We start from the raw sequence: 20,619 nt of genomic DNA, 5'->3' as shown, positions 1-20,619 counted from the left end.
GAAGCTTTTTATATTAACCTCTGTGTTTGACAAACCTTTCAGCCTGTCATTGGGAAGGGAGAAGAGCACCAGTAGCACTTAACCTTGCTCTTGGAGATGGCCCTTTTAAATAAGGATAGCATGCAGAATCAACCCATGTCCCGTCCCCTCCCCCCCCCATTATATTTACTTCCCCAAAGCTTTTACGTGAAGAGCAACTGGTTTACCCCGGGAGCTCCCAGAAACATGTTAAAGCTGATTTCTGCGTGTCTCCTGAGTATTCTTTCTTAAATGCTGAATTGCACGGTTGAATGGTTTACAAAAATGAAGACTAATGTTATTGGTGGTGCAGCAAAGAGAATGGGCGTAGAAAAAAAGGGGGACTTCTGGGCTACAGCATTAATTGTTGGAGTGCTGGTTAGTTTTACATACACTTATCTTCAGTGACAAAACAACTCTGTCATGCTTTGAATGCCAAGTTATATATATAAAAATACAAGTTGATAGGTAAGTGACTCACTGGAAGATAGGGCTTGCAGTTTTTCTTGCTGCCCTCACTGCATGTGCTACTGTTAATGTAGGGACCAAAGGCAGGAGTAGAGTTGGATTGGGAGGGAGCAACTGTGAGAAAAATAAAGGGATAAAGGGATAACAGAGGCTCATCAAGGGTAAATAGCTGGCCACTCAGTATGCTGGTGTGACTTTGCCTGATGCTTGATCACCATAGTCTGCCCTGTGTTCTTACTAAATCCTATTTCTGACCATCTCATGTGTGGATGCACTCTTATCCTCAGTGTGTGTGTGAATGGTCATGAACTTCAAACCAGGCTAACCAGAGAGTAGTAGAAGAGGTCCGAGTGCCAGCAGCTGGTGTGGGCCCATGACAGTCTGGGGGCCAGTACCTGGGGAGCAGCAGGTGGGTTCCAGTAGCAGACTGAAATTCCCATGAGCTGACGAGGAGGACCAGGATGGCACCGTCCGTGCTCTTTGTGTGAGTGCTTTTTGTGTTTATAGGGGTGCCAGTAAAGGCACTGTTTTTCTGTCGTATTTGATCTGTGAGGTCATCTTTCTCTGTGTGCCTGTCTGTCTGTCTGTCTTTTGGGAAGCCTCACCATCAGCTGGATCTGGGGACATGGAACTGCATCAGCCTTATGTTGGTCAGGCTGGGAGAGGAGGATTCACCCTGGGTCCTGAGGGTAGCCTAGATTTGGCTACTCAGGCACTTTGTGTTGTATTCCCAGTGTTTGTATCCATTACAGTTTTTCCCAGGAACAATTTTACATCTGTTGTTATGTCCTTGTTAAAGAAGTTAAATAGCATCCAGCTTAGCGGTGATCCAAAAAGAATCCCAGTAGGAGAACCCCATTGCTTCTTTACTGGGATTTCTTCATTAACAGTTGCTTCAGTTATTTAACTTTTAATACATTTGATGTGTTCTTTCATGCTGCTTTAAGCAGTTTGTTTACCACATTAAACACTTCACAGAAGTCTTTTGTATCTTTAGCTGCTATCTTTTTTTCAGCAGTATTTGCAATCCCTTCCAAGCATAAAACCAGGCTTTTTTTAAGCAAGACCTGTTTGTCTGTTACCATGTTGATTGTTACTGCTTCTATTCCCATCCTTTAATCCTTTATTTACTGAATCCTGTATTTTGAACTTCCTTATCTTGTTTAGGATAGATTTAGCAGATGTGTCTAGCAGACCTCTTCTTCCAGTCTTACTATAGGTACACAAGCTAAAGAATCAACTGGTGGAGCTGTGCCCTATTAGGAACAGACAAGGCAAGGAAGCATCTGTGAGTGTAGCCCTCAGAGGCCAGGGAAAGAGCCTTTGTGCTAAACAAGTTTTATTCTGGTTATGAGGTTGGAAACTTCATCTTATTTCCTTGAAAACAGAAGGAACATGCAAAAAATTCCTCATGCACATATTGTCATTCTGTGTGTGACAAATGAGACAGTGGTTCAAGGCACCTTTTAAAATTATTTTTTGTATGCACGTTATATGCTGTGATAAGTCCATGGTTGGTAACTGCATGCTTTTTGGAAAGGGGCGTTTCTTTGAAGCAGAGGAGAGGATTTCTTCTTTGAGAGCACCTGGACATGGGAGAAGCTTTTCTAGGGAAGAACAGGGCACACAGTAATAGATGTGCTGACTGAGAAGCTCGCACTTGGGGTGTTTTCTTAGAATAATGGGGAAGAGACACAAAACAAGGACAGAGATGATGAAAAGAGGGGAGATTTTTTTACTGACCCAGAGGAGAACAAGTAGAGTTCGTTGAAACCGTAGAGGCTATTGAAAAGTTGCTAGTGTGAAAAGCAGATCTGGAGGAAAAGGACCCTTGTTGCAAAGACACAGCTGGACAGAAAAGGTATTTGTTTTCATATGGCTGTATTTTATCTCTCTCACCCGAAGGAATCTGTTTTTTCAGACGGAATAGGGTTTGTTCAAGATTATGTTCTAATAAAGCATTGCTTCTTCAAAGCCATTTTGGTATTTTTTGGTGTGTTCACTTTAAAGAAAAGGTGCAGACAGGTCTGTCTCAGAGCACTGGCACGTTTGAGATCCCATCAGAGCATAGAAGTTAAAAGATATTATAGCTGGTAAAAGGTATTAGGCCAGCTTTAAAGAAATCCAGCTGACTGCATCATGAGGACTCAAGAGAATTTGAAGAAAACTTTGCATATCATTTGTGGGAAGCTCTCTATTGTGAGTGTATTTTATAAATAAGTTTACTGTTTTAACAGTTTGTAGCACAGTTCTCACTGGCCGTAGAAGCTGCTGGTGGAGCTGCCAGAGCATATTGTGTTAGGTCAAACATGGGATGAGGGATCTTTCAGAAATTAAAACAAACAAGAATGTTGTCCGGCACCAAACTTGTCTCATTGAAGCCCAATTGGAGCACAGTTCCTTCAGAAACAAACAAACAAATGAAAACCTCTCCCAGGCAGTCGTACCCCTTGGCTAGTTAGCTGCCCGTGGATTTTCTGAGTGACTAGAGCTGGTAGGGAAACCCTCACCCACCCATGGTGGTCCTGCTTTACTGCCTTGGGGCTGGGCTGCATCTAGGGTGGCCATCCAGGGGTAAGAGGAGTAGCACAACTCCTTGGAGGCTTCCTTGCCCACTCCACACCCGGCTCCCCTTATCAAACAGAAGGAGAGTTACTTTGTAATTGCATTTGCCTTATATTCAGGCAAGTCAGGTATCCTTTTTCAATTAAAAAAAACAAAAAAAAGTCTTTGCAGTTGCCTTCATGAGTGGAAGTGCAGTTCAAATTTGATCCCTTTGTCCTGCCCTTCAGAAGATTATACACAAACCCAGCATTAACTTGACTTTGTTCCAAATCGCCAATATTCTACACCCACACTGCTGAAGCCAGAGAAGCTTGTGATATGCCATATTTACAGGATCTTTAACTGCAGGTAACTTTCAAACCTGTGAGCTTTAATTTTCCCTTCCATTAATACTCTGCATGGTATTTTTAGTTCTGGCAAATATATTCTTTTCAGTATTCTTTCTTTAAGTGCACGTATGGTTCACAATACAGAGACATATCATCTTCTGCCTACCAGCCAAACAGCTGTAGGACAATACTGTGGGCTTTGCTTTTTTTTTTTGCGTAAACCGTCTCTGGCCCTTTATCAACAGTGGAAGATGAAGGAAGAACTTTGCAGTGTATACTTTCCCCCAGCTGGGATGTATATATATTTAAAGAACGATCTTTGCTCTTATTCTGGAGCTGTACTGATTTGAAAATGGATTGGGTGTGTCCACTGTCACAGCCTCATATGGGGAAGCACATTATACCTTCATCTCGGAAATGCTGAATCCCTTCTGTTAAAGGCCGTCTCTTGTCATGCTTAGGAGTAGAAATGAGTAAAATTTCTTTTTCTATTACTTTGTGTGAAGGAGACTTAGGAAAGATCCACATTGTCCTCTAATTTCAATTAATTGAAATTAATGGTTTTAAATACCTACCTGCGCCCTGCTCTAGAATACTCAATCTGAATTTGTCTTCTCCAGTCCTGGGCTGCTGGATAGCTTTGTGTTTTAAAAGTCTCCCTGGGCCTGGGTCTGCCTGTCCTGGAGGCATGAATCTTCACTTAATACATTTTCCCCAACACTTTCCATCCCTTCCTCCCTTACTTAATTTCCTTTTCTTTGCCTATAACCTTCATGTTATTTTGAAGTTAGCTTTGCACCAGAGGATATTTTTATTTTTGCTAAATAACATATTGTGTACTCTACCATGTGGATAATTTGCCTTTTCTTATTTTGCTTTCTGTTTTTTTTCTCAAATCCTGTGGTTGGTACAGAAGTTGAATCTGAAACTTTAGGCAAATCTCTCAGAATTTGTCCATGTGCAGTTGTTTTCTCTAATAGCATGTGAACTCTGTGTGTGTATGGACTTTCTATACATTGCTTGCTTTTTGTAAAGAGGTAATATTAGCTATATAACAAACAGCCTTCAAAATGTCAATACAGTGTTTGAAAACGTAGAAGAGTTATGAAGGAAACAGAACAAAGGCTATAGGGTGAATAGTGAAATTCATTAAATATTGAAATTCTTTGAATATAGAAAAGGATTGAAAAAACAGCAGCATTCCTCAGAAAGCAGTTCTCTCAGCTATTACTGGCTATTGGAAGAGAAATACGTGATTGGCAGAAATACGTGATTTAGAAATATGTGATTTCAAGTTTGTGTTTGATCAAAAGAATTTCTAACAAAATAATGGAAGATGTGTCTGCATGTGAGATGAGGAAGTATTTGAAGAATTGAATTTGGTGAAAGAATTATAAGGCTTACTAGGCTTACTAGTTTTTCTGCTAAAACGAAGATGGCGTTATGGGTAGAAGTGAATTGATGTTTTCAAACAATATACAGGATTTATGATGGAATAGTTTAATTGATTTTTTTCAAGAGCTTTAGTAGTTGAAAATGTGGAAGATAAACAACTTGAAAGTTGAGATGATTCATGAATTTTTTATGATTGGTAATAAATAATGATTAAAATCATCACATGAAATTTAATATAAGTAAATATTGCTCAAAAGAAGGCTTAAAGTTCACCTGAGACAATAATGTTTTGTAAATTAATGAACAGAACTGATGGATCTTAGCTGAGGCACTGAAGGGAAGGCTCTCGTCGTATTTTGGCACACCTCATTATGCCAATTCAGCAGTGCAAGCGGCACTGCTGTTTCTGTGCAGTTACCTACAGCATCTGGAAATGGTGCATCTGAGCAGAAGTTTTGTCTTCCTTAGGTAGTGTTAGTCATGCTTTGAGAGGTTTCTCAATTACAGCAGCTCCATAATTTTCAGATGTTACCTGAAAACATATTTTCCTTTATCTGTAAAAATAGTAGGAAAAAATACTGAAGACAAAACCTCTTCTGTTTACTAGCTTTGGGAATTAAACTCCAAGGGTGGTGTTATTAAATTCAGGTCTGCTTTCTGCAGTACTTCTAAGATGGTCCATACACATGTTTATAAAATATAACAACCAAAAGAACGTCTATATTTACTTTGCCTTATGTGAAAGTGGGACCCATTACGCTTGAGCCTTGCGATTCATCTGCATATGCATAGCAGTTCCGCTATCTTGGGTGGTCACATACGTGGCCTTGGGCACTCACAGTGGTCAGTTTGTGGTATTTAGGGTTGGCTGGCGTTTAGGGAATGCTCTTTTCTTAATAAAATGTAAGCCTTTGTGTGTATCTAATCACAGTGGTTTTGATACCTTTCATCCTTAGAGAGAGACATTTCTGCACCTGAAGGGTGTTTTGTTAATAAAGTAATACATAGAATATCTGTTCTTAAAATCAGACTTTCTGCTTACCTTCATTTAGCACATTTTTCAAATATTGAGATCAAAATCAACCAATACGGATGCCTAAATAAGTTAAACACCACTACTTTTTTACTTATATTTATTATTGTATTAATGAAATTGCAATAGGATTGCAATTGTAAGCTGTATGGATCATATGTGTTGTCACAGCGTGGAAGGAAAACTAATCATTTGTCCTCAACTATGTATAAGGCGGGTGAAGAATCAACCAAGTAACTTTCTTTGCTCACTAGTCACATTTTCTTCATGCATGAAAAATGATATTGCATTCAATTTCATTGCATTTGACATTCCGAGTATGAAAAGTGTCTCTTAACAAGGTGATGTGACATGGTGAAAACTTGCAGAAGTGACTGAAAAATCTCTTGTGCCATTTCCATGATTTTTGTAGGGCAGTACATTGCTTTTCCAGTTGTCAGATTTTTTTAAAAAAAAAAAAACTTTTTTTTTTTTAGCAGTTCTTCTGTCACTCTGTCTTTCAGACATCTTTTTTTTGTGTACGAAATTTGATTTTCCTCTGTGCTTACTTCACAGAAAATTTCCATTGATGCTAATGAGAATCACCAGGATGTTCGATTGCCCATTTACTCTGGAGCAACTCCAGTCTCTATTTTCTTTTTCAAGTATTGCATCCTCTTCGAGTTAATATTTTAATGAACCAAATATTTGGTGAATTACTGCTGAAACACTTTGCAGTGAGGAATTGTAAACAACAACAGCAACTGTAGCAAATCCACCAGTTTGTTGATTTAAACCCTCTGGGTAAGGTGATGAAATATGGATGATTTAACAAGTTTGTAGATTAAAGAAGCCTGAATTTAAAGGTTGCTGAGCACCATCAGCTACCTCAGATTTCATTCTCAGTTTGATTTCATTGTGGACTTTCGGACTATTAAATTGCATATAGTGCCTAATCATAGACCTAAGCACTGAACCTAAGTAAACCCCGTTTAAACTTTTGACCAAGGAAACTATCATCATCCATGTGTTTAAACATGAAAGTACATTTAGGGAAATTAGTCACTTTAAAAGGAATATGTTTATAGTAATATGTGCATTTGCTGTCTCTTCTTATGAATGAGTACTGAATTGATTGTAATTTCACATTTTCTTTTGAACCCTTGTTTCCTGGCAGATAACTGTTTCCTATTAGAGATACCAGTGAACAGTTGCATTTATTTTTTGTATTTGTTTTTCATGCACTCAAATATGTGATAAATGATTCTGGAGGACTGATCCACTCTAAGAAAGTATGCCGTGGTTTGTGGGTTTGGATTTTTTGTTGTTGTTGTTGAACTGCCCTGCCCCCTTTTTTGTGTCAAAATTAAGTGTTTATTTGTATATTGAGTTTATCCACATGCTTTAGATGTATATAACCATCTGTCATAGTATTATTTCAGCAATCCGTTTAACAGATAACAATAGTAAAAGTTGAAACAGAAAATTTCTACATGACTTAACACTGAAGATAAGTTGACTAGATTAGAAAAAAAAAATTAAGAAAGGTTTTAATGCATTCAATTCACTTTTGTTATGCACACTGTATGGCTTTAAATAAAATATATATAATTTCTGTCTAATGATTATGCCTTTTTGTTTTAATACATACTAGGTTTCTTCCGTGTGGGGAGATCCATAGTTAAAACTAGGTGTAGAAGCTAAGTTGATCTTTATCAGAATTCACATGCCTGGAAAAATAGGTACTGTCAAACAAATTATTGAATTCCTTCATGAGATGGCAGCCTTTGAAAGACAAGAGCTAATAAAGGGTTAAGGCACCGACTGGGAACTTCCATGAAATTTATCGTCCGCGTTTATTTTCTGTTTAACCTTAGTCGAACTCCCAGGACGTGGATAGCTTACATCTGAACTTTAGATTTACCCGCGTGCTGGTGGTTGTGTGTACCTGAGACTTCCTGTGTGCACATTTCGTGTTCTTCTGGCCCACTGAAAGAAGAGACCTAAGCATTTATCTTCAAAAAGCAGTGCTGGCTATTCTAGGCAGACAGAGCACATTCTTGTACCTCTCGCAAAGCACGCAATTTCAAAGATGAGTAATGTTGCAGGTATATCTATACGTAGTTTTTCATCATTGGCTAGCTCGAAATGGCTCCGAATTAGATGCACTGATTTTAGATAGCTTAATGTACAGGCACTTTGGGATTTCATTATCACAAATGCAAGTCATGGCTCGTGCCTGGTGGAAGAAGTCTGTTCTCTTCTGAAACCAGGCTCATACAGTCAGGTGTTCCCGGATCCATTGTCTAGATGCCTCTTTGCTTTAGGAAATAGAAGTTACTGTGTTTAATACAAAAAGCTATTACATGTTAATTAATTCTGGATTTAGAAGGTCACACAGATGGCTGAATGGCCCTTTGGCTTTCAACTCTGTTAAAAGTTGTATGAGTGAAGGTGCTGCTCCGGGTGCACTGGAACAGAAGAAACTTCAGCTTCCAAAAGCGTTAGTTGGTGAGGCCTTCATAAGTGGGAAATCAAATTGTCCCCAAGGACCTGTATGATGTAGTTTACCTGTCATGGCACTGCTAGGTGTCTTTTTTCCTGAGATGCAAATGATAGTTTAGTCAAACAATTAAAAGGATACGTTTACATCCTATTCGTTGCCTCATGAACTAAGAAGAGCTTACCCGATACTTGCTAGCAGAAAAACTAAAACATATGAATGACGTACTGCTGCTTAATTTAGTTCTCTTTAAAGATTGCCTTTTCTTACAAAAAGGAAGATAGAATATTGTGTTCAGTTTTGGGCCCCACAGTACAAGAACAACATTGACTTGCTGGAGCGTGTGAAGGGTCTAGAGGACAAGTCTTATGAGGAGAGGCTGAGGGAGCTGGGGTTGTTCAGTCTAGAGAAGAGGAGGCTGAGGGGAGACCTTATCGCTCTCTACAACTACCTGAAAGGAGGTTGTAGTGAGGTGGGTGTCAGTCTCTTCTCCCAAGTTACCAGTGATAGAACGAGAGGAAATGGCTTCAAGCTGCATCAGGGGAGGTTTAGATTGGATAGTCGTAAAAATGTCTTCGCTGAAAGAGTGGTCAGGCATTGGAAGAGGCTTCCCAGAGAGGTGGTGGGGTCACCATCCCTGGAGGTATTTAAAAGACATGTAGATGCGGCATTTCAGGGCATGGTTTAGGAGGCGTGGGGGTGTTGGGTTGACAGTTGGACTTGATGATCCTAGAGGTCTTTTCCTTTTCTGAAGTCGCTGATAATTTTTCACATGGTGCAATACATACTACATAAATCAGTATATTACTACAGTAGTATAATCAGTATACATACTACATAAATCAGTATGCTATAAGTAGTTCTTAAAAATATAATTCTGTAAAGGACTGTAGGATTCTTAGCAGCACTGAATATAAAATTGGTTGGGTTATCAGGAAGATACTGGTTTAAAATTTTAAGGTGGTTATGAAAAGATGGACATTTCTCAATGGCATTCTCAGTGGTAAGATTTGAAAAAGGTTGCCAGTAAATTTTTAGTGAACTCATGAATGCTTTAAATATTGTTTTGATAACAGAAAATTATAACTATTTTAAGGGGTTTACATTTCAAATTTAAATCAGTGAATTGAATGGCAGGGCATGTCCTAAGTGATGGAAGGAATATTGGTTTCTTTCCTGCATGTTTAAAGCAAAGATCCACGTGGCTAAATTAAAACTTTATTTGCTTACTTTTTATACCCAGATAAATTTTGTGGGCTCTATTTTTAAGCCTTTATTTTGTTATAAAGATGGAGAAAGTAATATAGCAGGACTAACTCTTGTTGTAGCTGGGTGTCTATTCATTCTTCAGCCTTCAGCATCCTAGTTATTCTGAGCAACAGGGTCAAATATTCCAACACAGGTGGAATTTTGTACTTTGATCAACCCAAGACCATGAACAACTTGGGAACCATCACACTAAAGAAAGTATTGGAAAGACCAAAGGCTACTACCTTGGTTAGTCTCCTCTGTATAAGATAAAGACAGGAGTCTCTTCCTTACTGCTTTCACAGGAGCAAATTTGATTCTTTCTGCATTGAAGTATTTGGATAGGTTTGTATTACAAGTCAGAAACACATAGGGCATTCTGTATGAAATTGGTGTACTGTTGTGACCGGCTCAAAAGGGTGAGCGTATGTGAAAAGTAGCAATAAAAAGTATTCCTTCCTGTGCTTGTGCCAGTAGGTTAGGAGCAAGGTTACCATCTCTTGGCTGCTTCATCTAGAATAGCGTGTGTGCATGCACACGTGTCCTTTTCTCTCCTGATTATTGCCCTCCTATGTTTTAGATTACTGAAACATAGCAAGAAATAAAATGTTGCAGATGTGCGTACTATAGATTTGGGTGTAGTGTAAGCAGAAAATTGTAGAAACCAATCCTTGCATGGAAAAAAGCACATGAATCTTGCCTTCTTTCCTTCTGCTAAATCAAAAATTAAAAGTTTTCTGTAGCAGCATATGGAAAACACATTCAGTGACTTCTACTTGTGTTACTAATGTATAAGGATTTGTCCCAATACATCATAGTAACTAACAGTCTGTAAATTTAGTACAGAGTAATTCCTTTGAGGAAGTAAAATATTCAGATTCCTTTATATCACAATTCGTTTCCATTTTTGTCAACTTTACAAACTCAGTTATTTTGTATAGAATGAAAATTAATGGGAAGTTATGCTTGATAAATAATTCTAGGTAACTGCAAAACTGTATTATTGAATAGTTAAACCTATTTAATCTAAAGGTGCAGTCTGGACCAATGGTCTCTAAACACATTCCATTTCAAGAAACGATTTAGGAGGTTGCTTTTCATTGAAATTCCAAGATATCATCACCCATCAGAGGAAAAAAAAAATGTAGAAGTGTTTTCTAATAACTGTTTAAGAAATGTACGTGCTTATATTTTTATAAAGCGCTTAGCTGTGCTTTTAAAGCATGCACCTATAACATATCAATTTCTTGACTTTTATGAAAAATGCAGGGTTCAAGTTACCCCACATATTTTGTTGATATGCTTTCTTTCTTGAGCAGGCATTGTATTGAACTTTATTTCCTTCTATGATATAATTGTACATGTATTAATAGAATTCTTTACTTTGGGTTTGTTCGACTCAGAAATACAAATGTCTTGAAAATCATGTTTTATTTTTCTAAAGTAATGTCTATACAGGCATTCAAATTCTTTAGTTGGACATCTGTTCTGTAACATGATTCTTTTGAAGGTACACTTCAATGAAACCCATTAATAGGCACTGAAAAATAGAGCATAAGTTGACTAGCTATTCATGTGAGGGTTGTTTGAACATAACTGTATTTGAACTATACTGTTACATTTCTTGCTGTTTGTTGTTTAAGTTGGGACCATAGTGTAAAATTCATACACCTCCCCCCTCCCCCCCCCTTTTTTTAATTCTCTTGTAAAGCTTACCAGTTTGCTGGGTATTTTAATTTGTTCTTTGTTTTCTCAGCTCTTGAGGTCAGGAGGCAATTGTCACACTTCATCAGTCAAGGATGTAGCTGGTGACTAGTTAGAGTAGGACTTGGGAATCAAGAACATTTTAGAGTCCATCTACATCATATACTGCATCCCACCACCTAAGCACATATAATTCTCCTCAACTTCATTGTGACTTTTGTGGTGGGCTGATCCTGGCTGGATGCCAGGTGCCCACCAAAGCCACCCTATCACTCCCCTCCTCAGCTGGGCAGGGGAGAGAAAATAGAATGAAAGGCTCATGGGTTGAGATAAGGGCAGGGAGAGATCACTCACCAGTTACTGTCACAGGCAAAACAGATTTGACTTGGGGAAAACTAATTTATTACCAATCAAACCAGAGTAGGGTAATGAGAAATAAAACCAAGTCTTAAAACACCTTCCCCCACCCCGCCTTTCTCCCTGGGCTCAACTTCACTCCTGATTTTCTTTGCCTTCTCCCCTCCAGCGGCACAGAGGGACGGTGAATGGGGCTAGTGGTCAGTCCACACATTGTCTCTGCTGCTCCTTCCTCCTCATGAGGAGGACTCCTCACATTCTTCCCCTGTCCATCGTGGGGTCCCTCCCACAGGAGACAGTCCTCCATGAACTTGTCCAGCATGAGTCCTTCCCACGGGCGGCAGTTCTTCACAAACTGCTCCCGTGGGGGTCCCTCCCACAGGGTGCAGTCCTTCAGGAACAGACTGCTCCAGCGCGGGTCCCCCATGGGGTCACAAGTCCTGACTGCAACCCTGCTCCAGCGTGGGCTCCTCTTTGCACGGGGCCACAGGTCCTGCCAGGACCTTGCTCCAGCATTGGCTTCCCACAGGGTCACAGCCTCCTTTGGGCACATCCACCTGCTCCGGTGTGGGGCCCTCCACGGGCTGCAGGTGGATATCTGCTCCACCATGAACCTCCATGGGCTGCAGGGGAACAGCCTGCCTCACCAGGGGCTTCACCTGCATGGGCTGCAGGGGAATCTCTGCTCCAGTGCGTGGGGCACGTCCTCCCCCTCCTTCTTCACTGACCTTGGTGTCTGCAGGGTTGTTCCTCTCACATATTCTCACTGCTTTCTCTGGCTGCAGTTGCTGTTCTGCAGCAACTTTTTCCCCTTCTTAAATCTGTTATCCCAGAGGCACTACCGCTATCACTGATGGGCTCGGCCTTGGCCAGCGGTGGGTCCGAATTGGATCCGTCTGGCATTGACTCTCTTGGACGCAGGGGAGGCTTCTAGCAGCTTCTCACTGAAGCCACCCCTGTAGCCCCCCCGCTACCAAAACCTTGCTGCACAAGTCCATATAGACTGCATATACAAATGGTCCGATAGTTGGGACCTACAATTGATTCTCTTCTAACAGCTGGTAGATTCAGCGCAGGGCAGATCAGTTCAGTGGTTTTTTTGTTTGTGTCTTTCTTTCTCCAATTGTAAAATACAGATCCTAATATTTACTATCTTTGGAAAAGAATCTTGAGATTCTCTATTTGAGATTAAATGCCTACCAAACAAAAATTACTATGTTTAGTAAAAGCAAAGAAAAACTATTGGTTTTTTATTTAAATGATGCTTTAATTACAGGTGACCGTGTTAGAGAGAGGAAAAAATGAAGAAGAAATTGAACTAGTGACTTTGTTTTGCAGGTTCTTTCATGTTGGTGAATACATCTGGGAGATTTGCGGGACAGAAAGCTCACCTCCTGCTGCCCCATCTGAAAGAAAATGATACGCATTGTATTGATTTCCACTATTACGTTTCAAGCAAGACTGGATCTAGCCCTGGCACTTTGAATATATATGTGAAAGTTAATGATGGTCCTATTGGTAACCCGATATGGAACACATCTGTCACTGCTACTTGGAACAGAGCAGAACTGGCAATTAGCACTTTCTGGCCCAGTTTTTATCAGGTATGTTTTACTTTTTATGAAATTTTGTTCCACATAATAGACACCTGGTTCTTAATCATAGCTGTTATTTTCAGGTTTTAAATCAAAAGATCTTTCAATATGTTTTGTTGATCTTTATCTTAATAATATTTTTGTAGATGATACTAGATGCGTGTTTTTACATATATGTGGCTGTGTTTATGTTTACATATAGTTACAGAAGTGTATGATGCACACACACACACACTTTAAAAGTGGATGAAATAATTGTATTGAAAGTATTTAGAAATTTTGCCATTGATTTCAGTCAACTACCTCTGTTTCTCTATAATAAATTCACTCATTCTTTCAGTTCATTAGGGATGCTGGAATTGAATGCCAGTAGATTTTATTGCAGTAGAGTTTTCAAGTTTGATTTAGATCAGCAATACTTGTTGCTTTAGAATGTGGGCAGAATCCTTTGAATCCTCAGTTTAAGTCTTCAGTTTGAATGCAATATCCATTTGTTCTGTCCAGTATAATCATAAATATAAGAGCAGCTATAGTAGGAATGGGGTTCTGATTACATCCTAAAGATTTAGGGAGAATTTCACTTGACAGTTCCTTAGTGTGCTGCTTTTCTGTAGGGAAATTTACAGATTATACAGTTATTTACTTTTGTATATAGTAGTTCAACAGTTTTTCTCCTTCTTCCCATGAAAATATAGTCTATGTCTCCACAAGCAAGTAACTTGGTTTAATGAGAGTAGACCGGTAGATAAAGATGTTATTGAGGCTACTCTCATCATCGCTTGAGGTTTGGAAAGTTTGGTTTGGATTTTATTTGGTCTCCTCTGCTATACATTGTCCTGTACTTACAGTTTGAAGCTTTCTGAAGAAAAGCTGTCCCAGAGATGGGGGTTCTTTGACTGCAGACCTCCCTAGGAAGTACAGTGTTGTCATTCCACAGTGTTGTTCCAGGGGGTGACAGCATCTTAACTCCTACGTCAATGCCCTGACTCCCAGTGTCATACGTGGCAGAGCCTTGTTTCTGTTCCTGCACATGCTGTTTAGGGTGACGAGGTGTTTGGTGCCCCACCACGTTCTCATTATGATTTTGGCAGTATCCACTGCAAGGTACTCTAGGGGGTTACAGTGGACTTCTTTCTGTGGCTGCAGCAGCTGATCTGTGAGGATGTGTCAAACGAACTGAAGCATTCCTTTTGAACCCTTTTTCCTCTAAGGAAAAAAAAAACAGCTGAAGAATTTTCTGGAGTCTGTGATTGCTTCACCTACAATTGAGAGAAAGCCTCGGTCCAAAAGATGAGTTTGGAGTGCCAGGACCATCTTGTCCTTGGAACATGGGATACCTGGCAGTGGGTGCAATACTTGCAGGCCCAAAAGAATACTCCCATTCATTTCCTCCTGCCTCTGATAGTGTGTTCCTGGATTGTGTATGGGGTATTGAGGGGGTCCACATTTACATCCAGTGCTCTGCCCAGGGTGGCTACGAGTTGCTAAAAATGCATAGTCGAAGCTTCCTGGAGATGATTCAGGGTAAGTTTGTGGTCACCTTGGCAAACTTCACTTGGAGGACTCATGATATAGATCTTCTGTAATTGGCTGTGGGCTCAATGAGGAAATACTGGCACCTTTTCCAGAAGGGCAGGCATATTAGCAGAGTTGAGGTTCACCTCAGCATTGTGGGAGACGCTGTGTACTACCTGCCTCTCTGGAGCATGAGGCTGTATCCTGATCATGGAGTCTAAGCTTGGTTTAGCCATACCTTTACATCTCACAGGGTGAAAGGGCGATGTGTATTTTGTTGTCTGTCAGAATTCAAGGAATGTTTGGACAACTCTCTTAGTCATATGGCTTAGTTTTTGGTAGTCTGATGAGGAGCGGAGAGTTGGATTCCCTTCCAACTCGAGATACTCCGTGATTCTATGACCTTACTGCAAGACTGCGGACTGCATGTTACCGATTTGATGCCAGTGTTGAGAATGCCCGCCAGTGATGCCAAAAAGCCTTTCTGTCTTGACTGAAATAACAAGGACCAGTCTGTGTTGTTAGCCTCAGTGGATGGTGTGAGAAGAGTAGAGCATCCCGCTGACATCGGATATAACTCTGGGTGATTTGTAACATGGGATCTATTGGAGGGTTTTGTGAGCATGATGGGTAGTTCAGGAGTGATATGTGGTGCATGCACATTTTGCACACACTGGGTAAATGTGTGGCTCTGTCAGTCATGCCTAAGTCTGGACCATAATGTGCCCATCTGGGTTTGGAGTGAATTAGTAGAGGAACTTCCAATTTCCTTTCTTCTTGAAAGATTCTGGTTTTTATGCAGCAGAACTGCTTCGTGAACCAGCAGTCAGTAAAGACGAGGATTGTGCTTCAAAGTCTCATTCTAGCTCTGAACCAAAATGCTAATGTGGACAGGGTAATTTTAGTAGAAGGAGCCCTGACTCTGACTAGTAAATTTAAGTTAACATGTCAGAGCTTGCCTGTATTTTTATTAACAATTTTAAATGTTATTGGTATTAGTAATAATCTGTGTCAGATTTCTGTCAATATGATACAACTAACTGATGTCTGAGTAATATGGATATTTGGCCATAGAAAAAGAAAGATAACCTTTCTAGTCCACTTCCTTCTTGAGACCTGCCACCTGGATTGTTCACCCTTGTTCGCAAGTGAACCCATATATGCTTGGATGTGGTACTGCAGTTTAGCAAATTACCATGTATCAGCTGATAATATAATAGACACCTGAGTCTGTCTGTAATGGATTCCATGTGCTCTCTTTGCCTCTGGAAATATAGACATTTCTACATAATCTTTCTTTCACTGAGGAGTATAGTAAGTAATTTTCTTTGCTCTTGCTGCATTCAGTCTGAAGTAATACCTGGTTAGGTATTGCAATTTAACTGATGTGCCAGAAGGTTTTATGCTATAGTAATACCCATGTCTGTCCAAGGAATCAGTGTAAAATAGTATAACTTCACTGGTTTCAGTGTAGATAAGCTAATTTATTCTTGAGGAAGGTCTGTCTCCATTTTGACAGCTTATGGTCAATCATCTTCATTTTGGTTGCTTCCATCCCCTCAGAACTGTGATGCAATTTCCTCACTCGCCCAGTGACACGTCATTTCTTACTGATCCTGAACTCTTTTCATCTGTTTTCATGCTTTTTCTTCACAGAGTCTGGTTTGGGGGGAGGCAGGAAGTTAGATGTAATATGCTGGGAGAAGGGCAGGAAGAGGAGAGAGGGTATATGTGGATCTTGTGAGAATGTGCATCCAAGTTAGATGAGAGCTCAGATGACTGCATGTATGGTGGGAGAAGGCAGAGGGACCCACCTGACAGGTGTCTAGCACAAGGTCTGTTTCTTAAGCTGCTATTCATTTGATTCCAAACTCCAAACTCTTTTGGCACAAATCCATGTGTTTCTCTGATAACCTCCAAAATGTACAAGGCTTCATCTCAGGGATTTTCTGAGGATGTCTGACCTCATTGAACAAAATTAAGAAAAGTCTGCTAAGAAGATTTTTAAGGAGCAATAGGGCCCATTTTAACTTTTCATATACAAAGGCCGGTAGTTTCCTGATGAATAGTCTTCAGGAAAAGACTTGGCGTTAGTAGATAAAGGGACAAAGCAATGTAATCATGTGATTTTTCTTTGCTGTCTTTTAAATCACATATCCATGTAGGCATCTGCATGTTTGTGAATGCCTTATAATTCTATTCTGTTTGTTGGACACCTACAAGGTATCTAGCTGCAAGTGAAACCAAAATCTACTACAGAACTCTGAAGACAAATTATATGATAACATTTCAGAGTTATAATATTTATATAATTCAGGATGCTTAAAAAACACAGTGGTGTTGGTCTGTTTTGATGTTGATTTATGAAAAACGCAGACAAAATAACTCCCACTAACGGTAGCTGACGAGAAATTAGATTGTGTTGTGTGGAGTGAATTTTGATCCAACTTCTAAAGATTTATTTGTTTAAACCATGTGTTATTAACACACATATATACAAAGTGTTCAAAAGGTTTTATAATTAACAGAATCTTACTATTGTAGCACCAGTTATCCAAGTTGTTAATACCTTTTATGTTGGGTTTCCATTTAGAAAGGATTCTTTAGAAGTACAGTCTCTGAACAAAGTAATTGATTTCTTTTAGTGTATACTTTTCTTTTTACTAGGTAATTATTTAGTAGGTTTCACCCTATATGAAAGCTGTACCTTGTATATAAATCACAATGATAACCTGCGTGTAACAACACTAATTGTAGTTGAATTACTGCTTATTTAAACTTAAACTGTCAAGTATTCTGGTGATTAAGGATATATTTAATTTCCATAATTAATGGTGTTCTAAGTGCCACTGCTTAACATCTGCCTTTGACTTTAGGGTATGTCTACGTTGCAGTCCAGTTGCTGATTATGGTATAGTTGCAGTAACATAGGTTCAAGCTGCCCAACACCTTCTGAGGGTCAAAGATAATCAGCACAGCTTGTTCTTTTCTGCTGTGCCTTCTGGTCTCTGAGCTATTTGTTTCAAAGTAGCTGGGATATTTCTACAGGAGCCAGTCTTATTTCTGTATTATAAAATCCCTTTAGGAGCACTCCCCTGTGGGAGCATGGGCTTCCTCTTTTTATATAATTGGTCACAGGAGAAATTGTTTGCTTTACTGAGCTATTGTCTCCTTGGTGCATCTTAAGCAAGAGCATCAAGGAGTTTATCATGCCATCAGAGACAGCCTGCAAACAAAACACGGCTTCGCATAATTACGAAGACCTTCACCCTCCTCCTTACTTACATAGAATTAGGATGTACACAGAAAAAGAGGATTAAATGCTATGTAGATTTCTATGGGAAATGGTGAGCTTGTTTTTAGATTCTTGGCTAGCAGTCTCAGTAGGTTGAGAGGCTCCAAAACTGATGCTTTGAGGTAGAAATAAGTCCTGAAAAGGCTGCTCATCTACTGAGGAGAGGGTGGGAGGGATTTTTGGTGTTGGCTTTTATTTTCTTTAAAGTTTTCAATTTTTTTTTCGTCATTTAGATCTTGTAGCAGGAGGAAGACCTGTTGATTTCAAGGTTGTTTTATTGTTTTGTCTGTCTGAGGCTGGTGGGGGAGTTAATTTTTTTTTTCTTTTTCCCTAGATTAGTTAATGATTCTCAGACTAATTAGTAGGATTTTAAAAATCCTACCAAAGAATTAAAAAATTAAATATATTTTATGTTTTTGAAGCATTGCCATTTTGGAACTTTTACAATATGCGAAATGCCACTACTGGATTGAGTCTGGTCATGGCTTGTGTTTCCAGCTCCTAACCCTGCAAGCAAGCAGTTTGGCACAGCGCTGCTGCAAGTTACACACCGTCCCCCTATCAGGTTTTATATTTTGAATTATTTGCTTTGTACTTTGCTGGAAGTCAGACATGGCAGCAGTGAACTGAAACAAATCTTGATGAAATAAAACAAAAAACACTGCGGTTTTAAAATACAGAAATGGTATTGAAAGGATTAAAAATAGTTTCCGGTGGAGTAACGCTACTCTCTATGCCACTGCACCTTCTTTAAACATAAATTCCTATGAAGGTAGAATGAGCAAATGGGATAAGAGCCTGGCAGCAATTCATGATCTTTTTTAGCAAGGACACAAAGGAGTTACATGGTATCACTTCACACTGTGATGAGATTTACCCTTTACCATTCTGACACTTTCCCCTGTAAATTAGGAGTTCAGGGAATAAGAAGCGGTAGATCCACCCTACCTTTTCAGATCTGGACTTGAACTTTCATTTTTTTCATAACCTGCTTTGTGCATGTTTTGCTTGAGTTCGGTTCATGCAATGTGCTTAAGTCATCAGCTAGGACAGAGAATTAAGCTCCTTGTGCAGTAAAGGTCAGGCTCACATTCTCGTGTGTTGTGTGTCTTGCATTCAACTGCTCGCATATGGTTCCTGGACTGCGCTTTGAACTCAAAAGAAACTTTGAAATGCATATTGCATTTTGAATCACAACCCTGTGTCAGGCATCTTAAATAGCTCTTCTTCATTGAGTTGGGTGATTTGGGAATAGTTATTTTGAGAAAGATGCACCAGGGCAGACCACATACCTAAATATAAAAACCACAGCAGTCTAAAAATGTCCAAGAGTCAGCAGGCATGCGCTTTTTGTCATATACACAAGGCACTGTCATTTTCTCCCCTCCCTTGTTCCTAAACCAAGAAAGCTTCTGGGCCCTCGGGAGATATAGGTAAGACAACTGGTTTAAAAACAAAAGGAAAAGAGTAAGGTTTAATAAGCCTTAATGTCAGCTCAGTTTTCAGTGCTGCTTACCCATAAGAGGTTTCTTTGGAGTCTCAGGCTGGCAGCGATCACCAAAATGTTGTTCAATGTGCTTGAGTGCATGTGTGAGTGCTGAACAGTAGCTGAATAGGAGCAAGAGGTGGGGAGGGAAATGGCATAAAACGAATTCCTAGCCAGGGAGGCCTAACCACGTTTTAGGCAGCCTAAGTCAGTAAGCTGTCACGGTTGTCTGCAGGGCTTGGGAAGGACCAGGTCAGGAACCTACCTTCATGTGGCTTTGAGGGGGCAGCAGTCACTGTGATCGTGCCATGGTGATACAACGGGTAGTCCTAGGACAAGCCTAAAGGGCTCAACCTGCATGGGTACAAGACATTGCCAATCTTCTGGAGGGAGACTGTTCCCAACGCCTTGTAAAATACAGAGAAAGGCCGTCTGCGCAGTAAAGCACGGCAGGCAGAGGGGAGAGCGCGTGTGCTGCGGGCAGCGTGTGCTACATCGCTGCCCACTTACTGGGGGTGCAGGGGAGCAGGACTGCAGCCTGACGTTAAGTAGCTTTCTTAAGACTCCTTTCTCATTCTTGTTTTCGCAAACAGTGCTATTTTTAAGTTGTGTGAAGCAGAGCAGGTTTATATTAGGTACAATCCACCTTTTGACGAGAAGTGTTGTAATTTTGCAACAACAAAGGCAGGAATTTACGGAGTGAGGTTGTATGGCAACAAAACCTGTTTATTTCTATTGTTCTTTGTAACCCACAACTTATCTCGAGCAGCACATTTTCAGCAGTAAGCATTTATGTTGGTGAGCAGACCCCCTTTCTTTGTTCATATGTAGAAAGGGGAAGTGGCAGGAATGAAAAGCTAATTTTGCTCTCCACTGAAGCAGGGAGGATCAGGGACAGTGCAGTGCTAAGCCGCTTCTCTGGTTCCTGTTTGGCAGGCCTGCGAGGGGGAGAATGGTGTAAAACAGCTCTCAGGCCGACATTTGGCAGAGTTTTTCCTGAGCAAATTAATTCAGTGTTTTAACCGGTTGTTTCCGGACTGATAAGGTGGTGGAATAATAGGCAAAAAATCCAAGGGCTGCCCAGTCTGACGTTGCTAGAGTGTTGTCTCCATTTTGACTGGGGTCTTTT

At 40.1% G+C, this 20,619-nt stretch overlaps 1 protein-coding gene across 9 annotated transcripts in view; it reads left to right on the top strand.

Annotated features, from left to right (window-relative positions):
• PTPRM (protein tyrosine phosphatase receptor type M) overlaps window positions 1-20,619 on the top strand; it is a 495,513-nt gene that overhangs the window by 144,990 nt on the left and 329,904 nt on the right. For all 9 annotated transcript variants that reach the window (XM_075084712.1, XM_075084711.1, XM_075084710.1 and 6 more), the window contains exon 3: window positions 12,938-13,203. In XM_075084712.1, the coding sequence (XP_074940813.1) occupies window positions 12,938-13,203 (266 nt within the window). The remainder of the gene's footprint in view (window positions 1-12,937; window positions 13,204-20,619) is intronic.

Source organism: Phalacrocorax aristotelis, chromosome 2 (assembly GCF_949628215.1).
Source record: "Phalacrocorax aristotelis chromosome 2, bGulAri2.1, whole genome shotgun sequence".
NCBI lineage: Eukaryota > Metazoa > Chordata > Aves > Suliformes > Phalacrocoracidae > Phalacrocorax > Phalacrocorax aristotelis.
The sequence above is the reverse complement of the archived record's forward strand: the minus strand, read 5'-3'. Positions and strand labels throughout refer to the sequence as shown.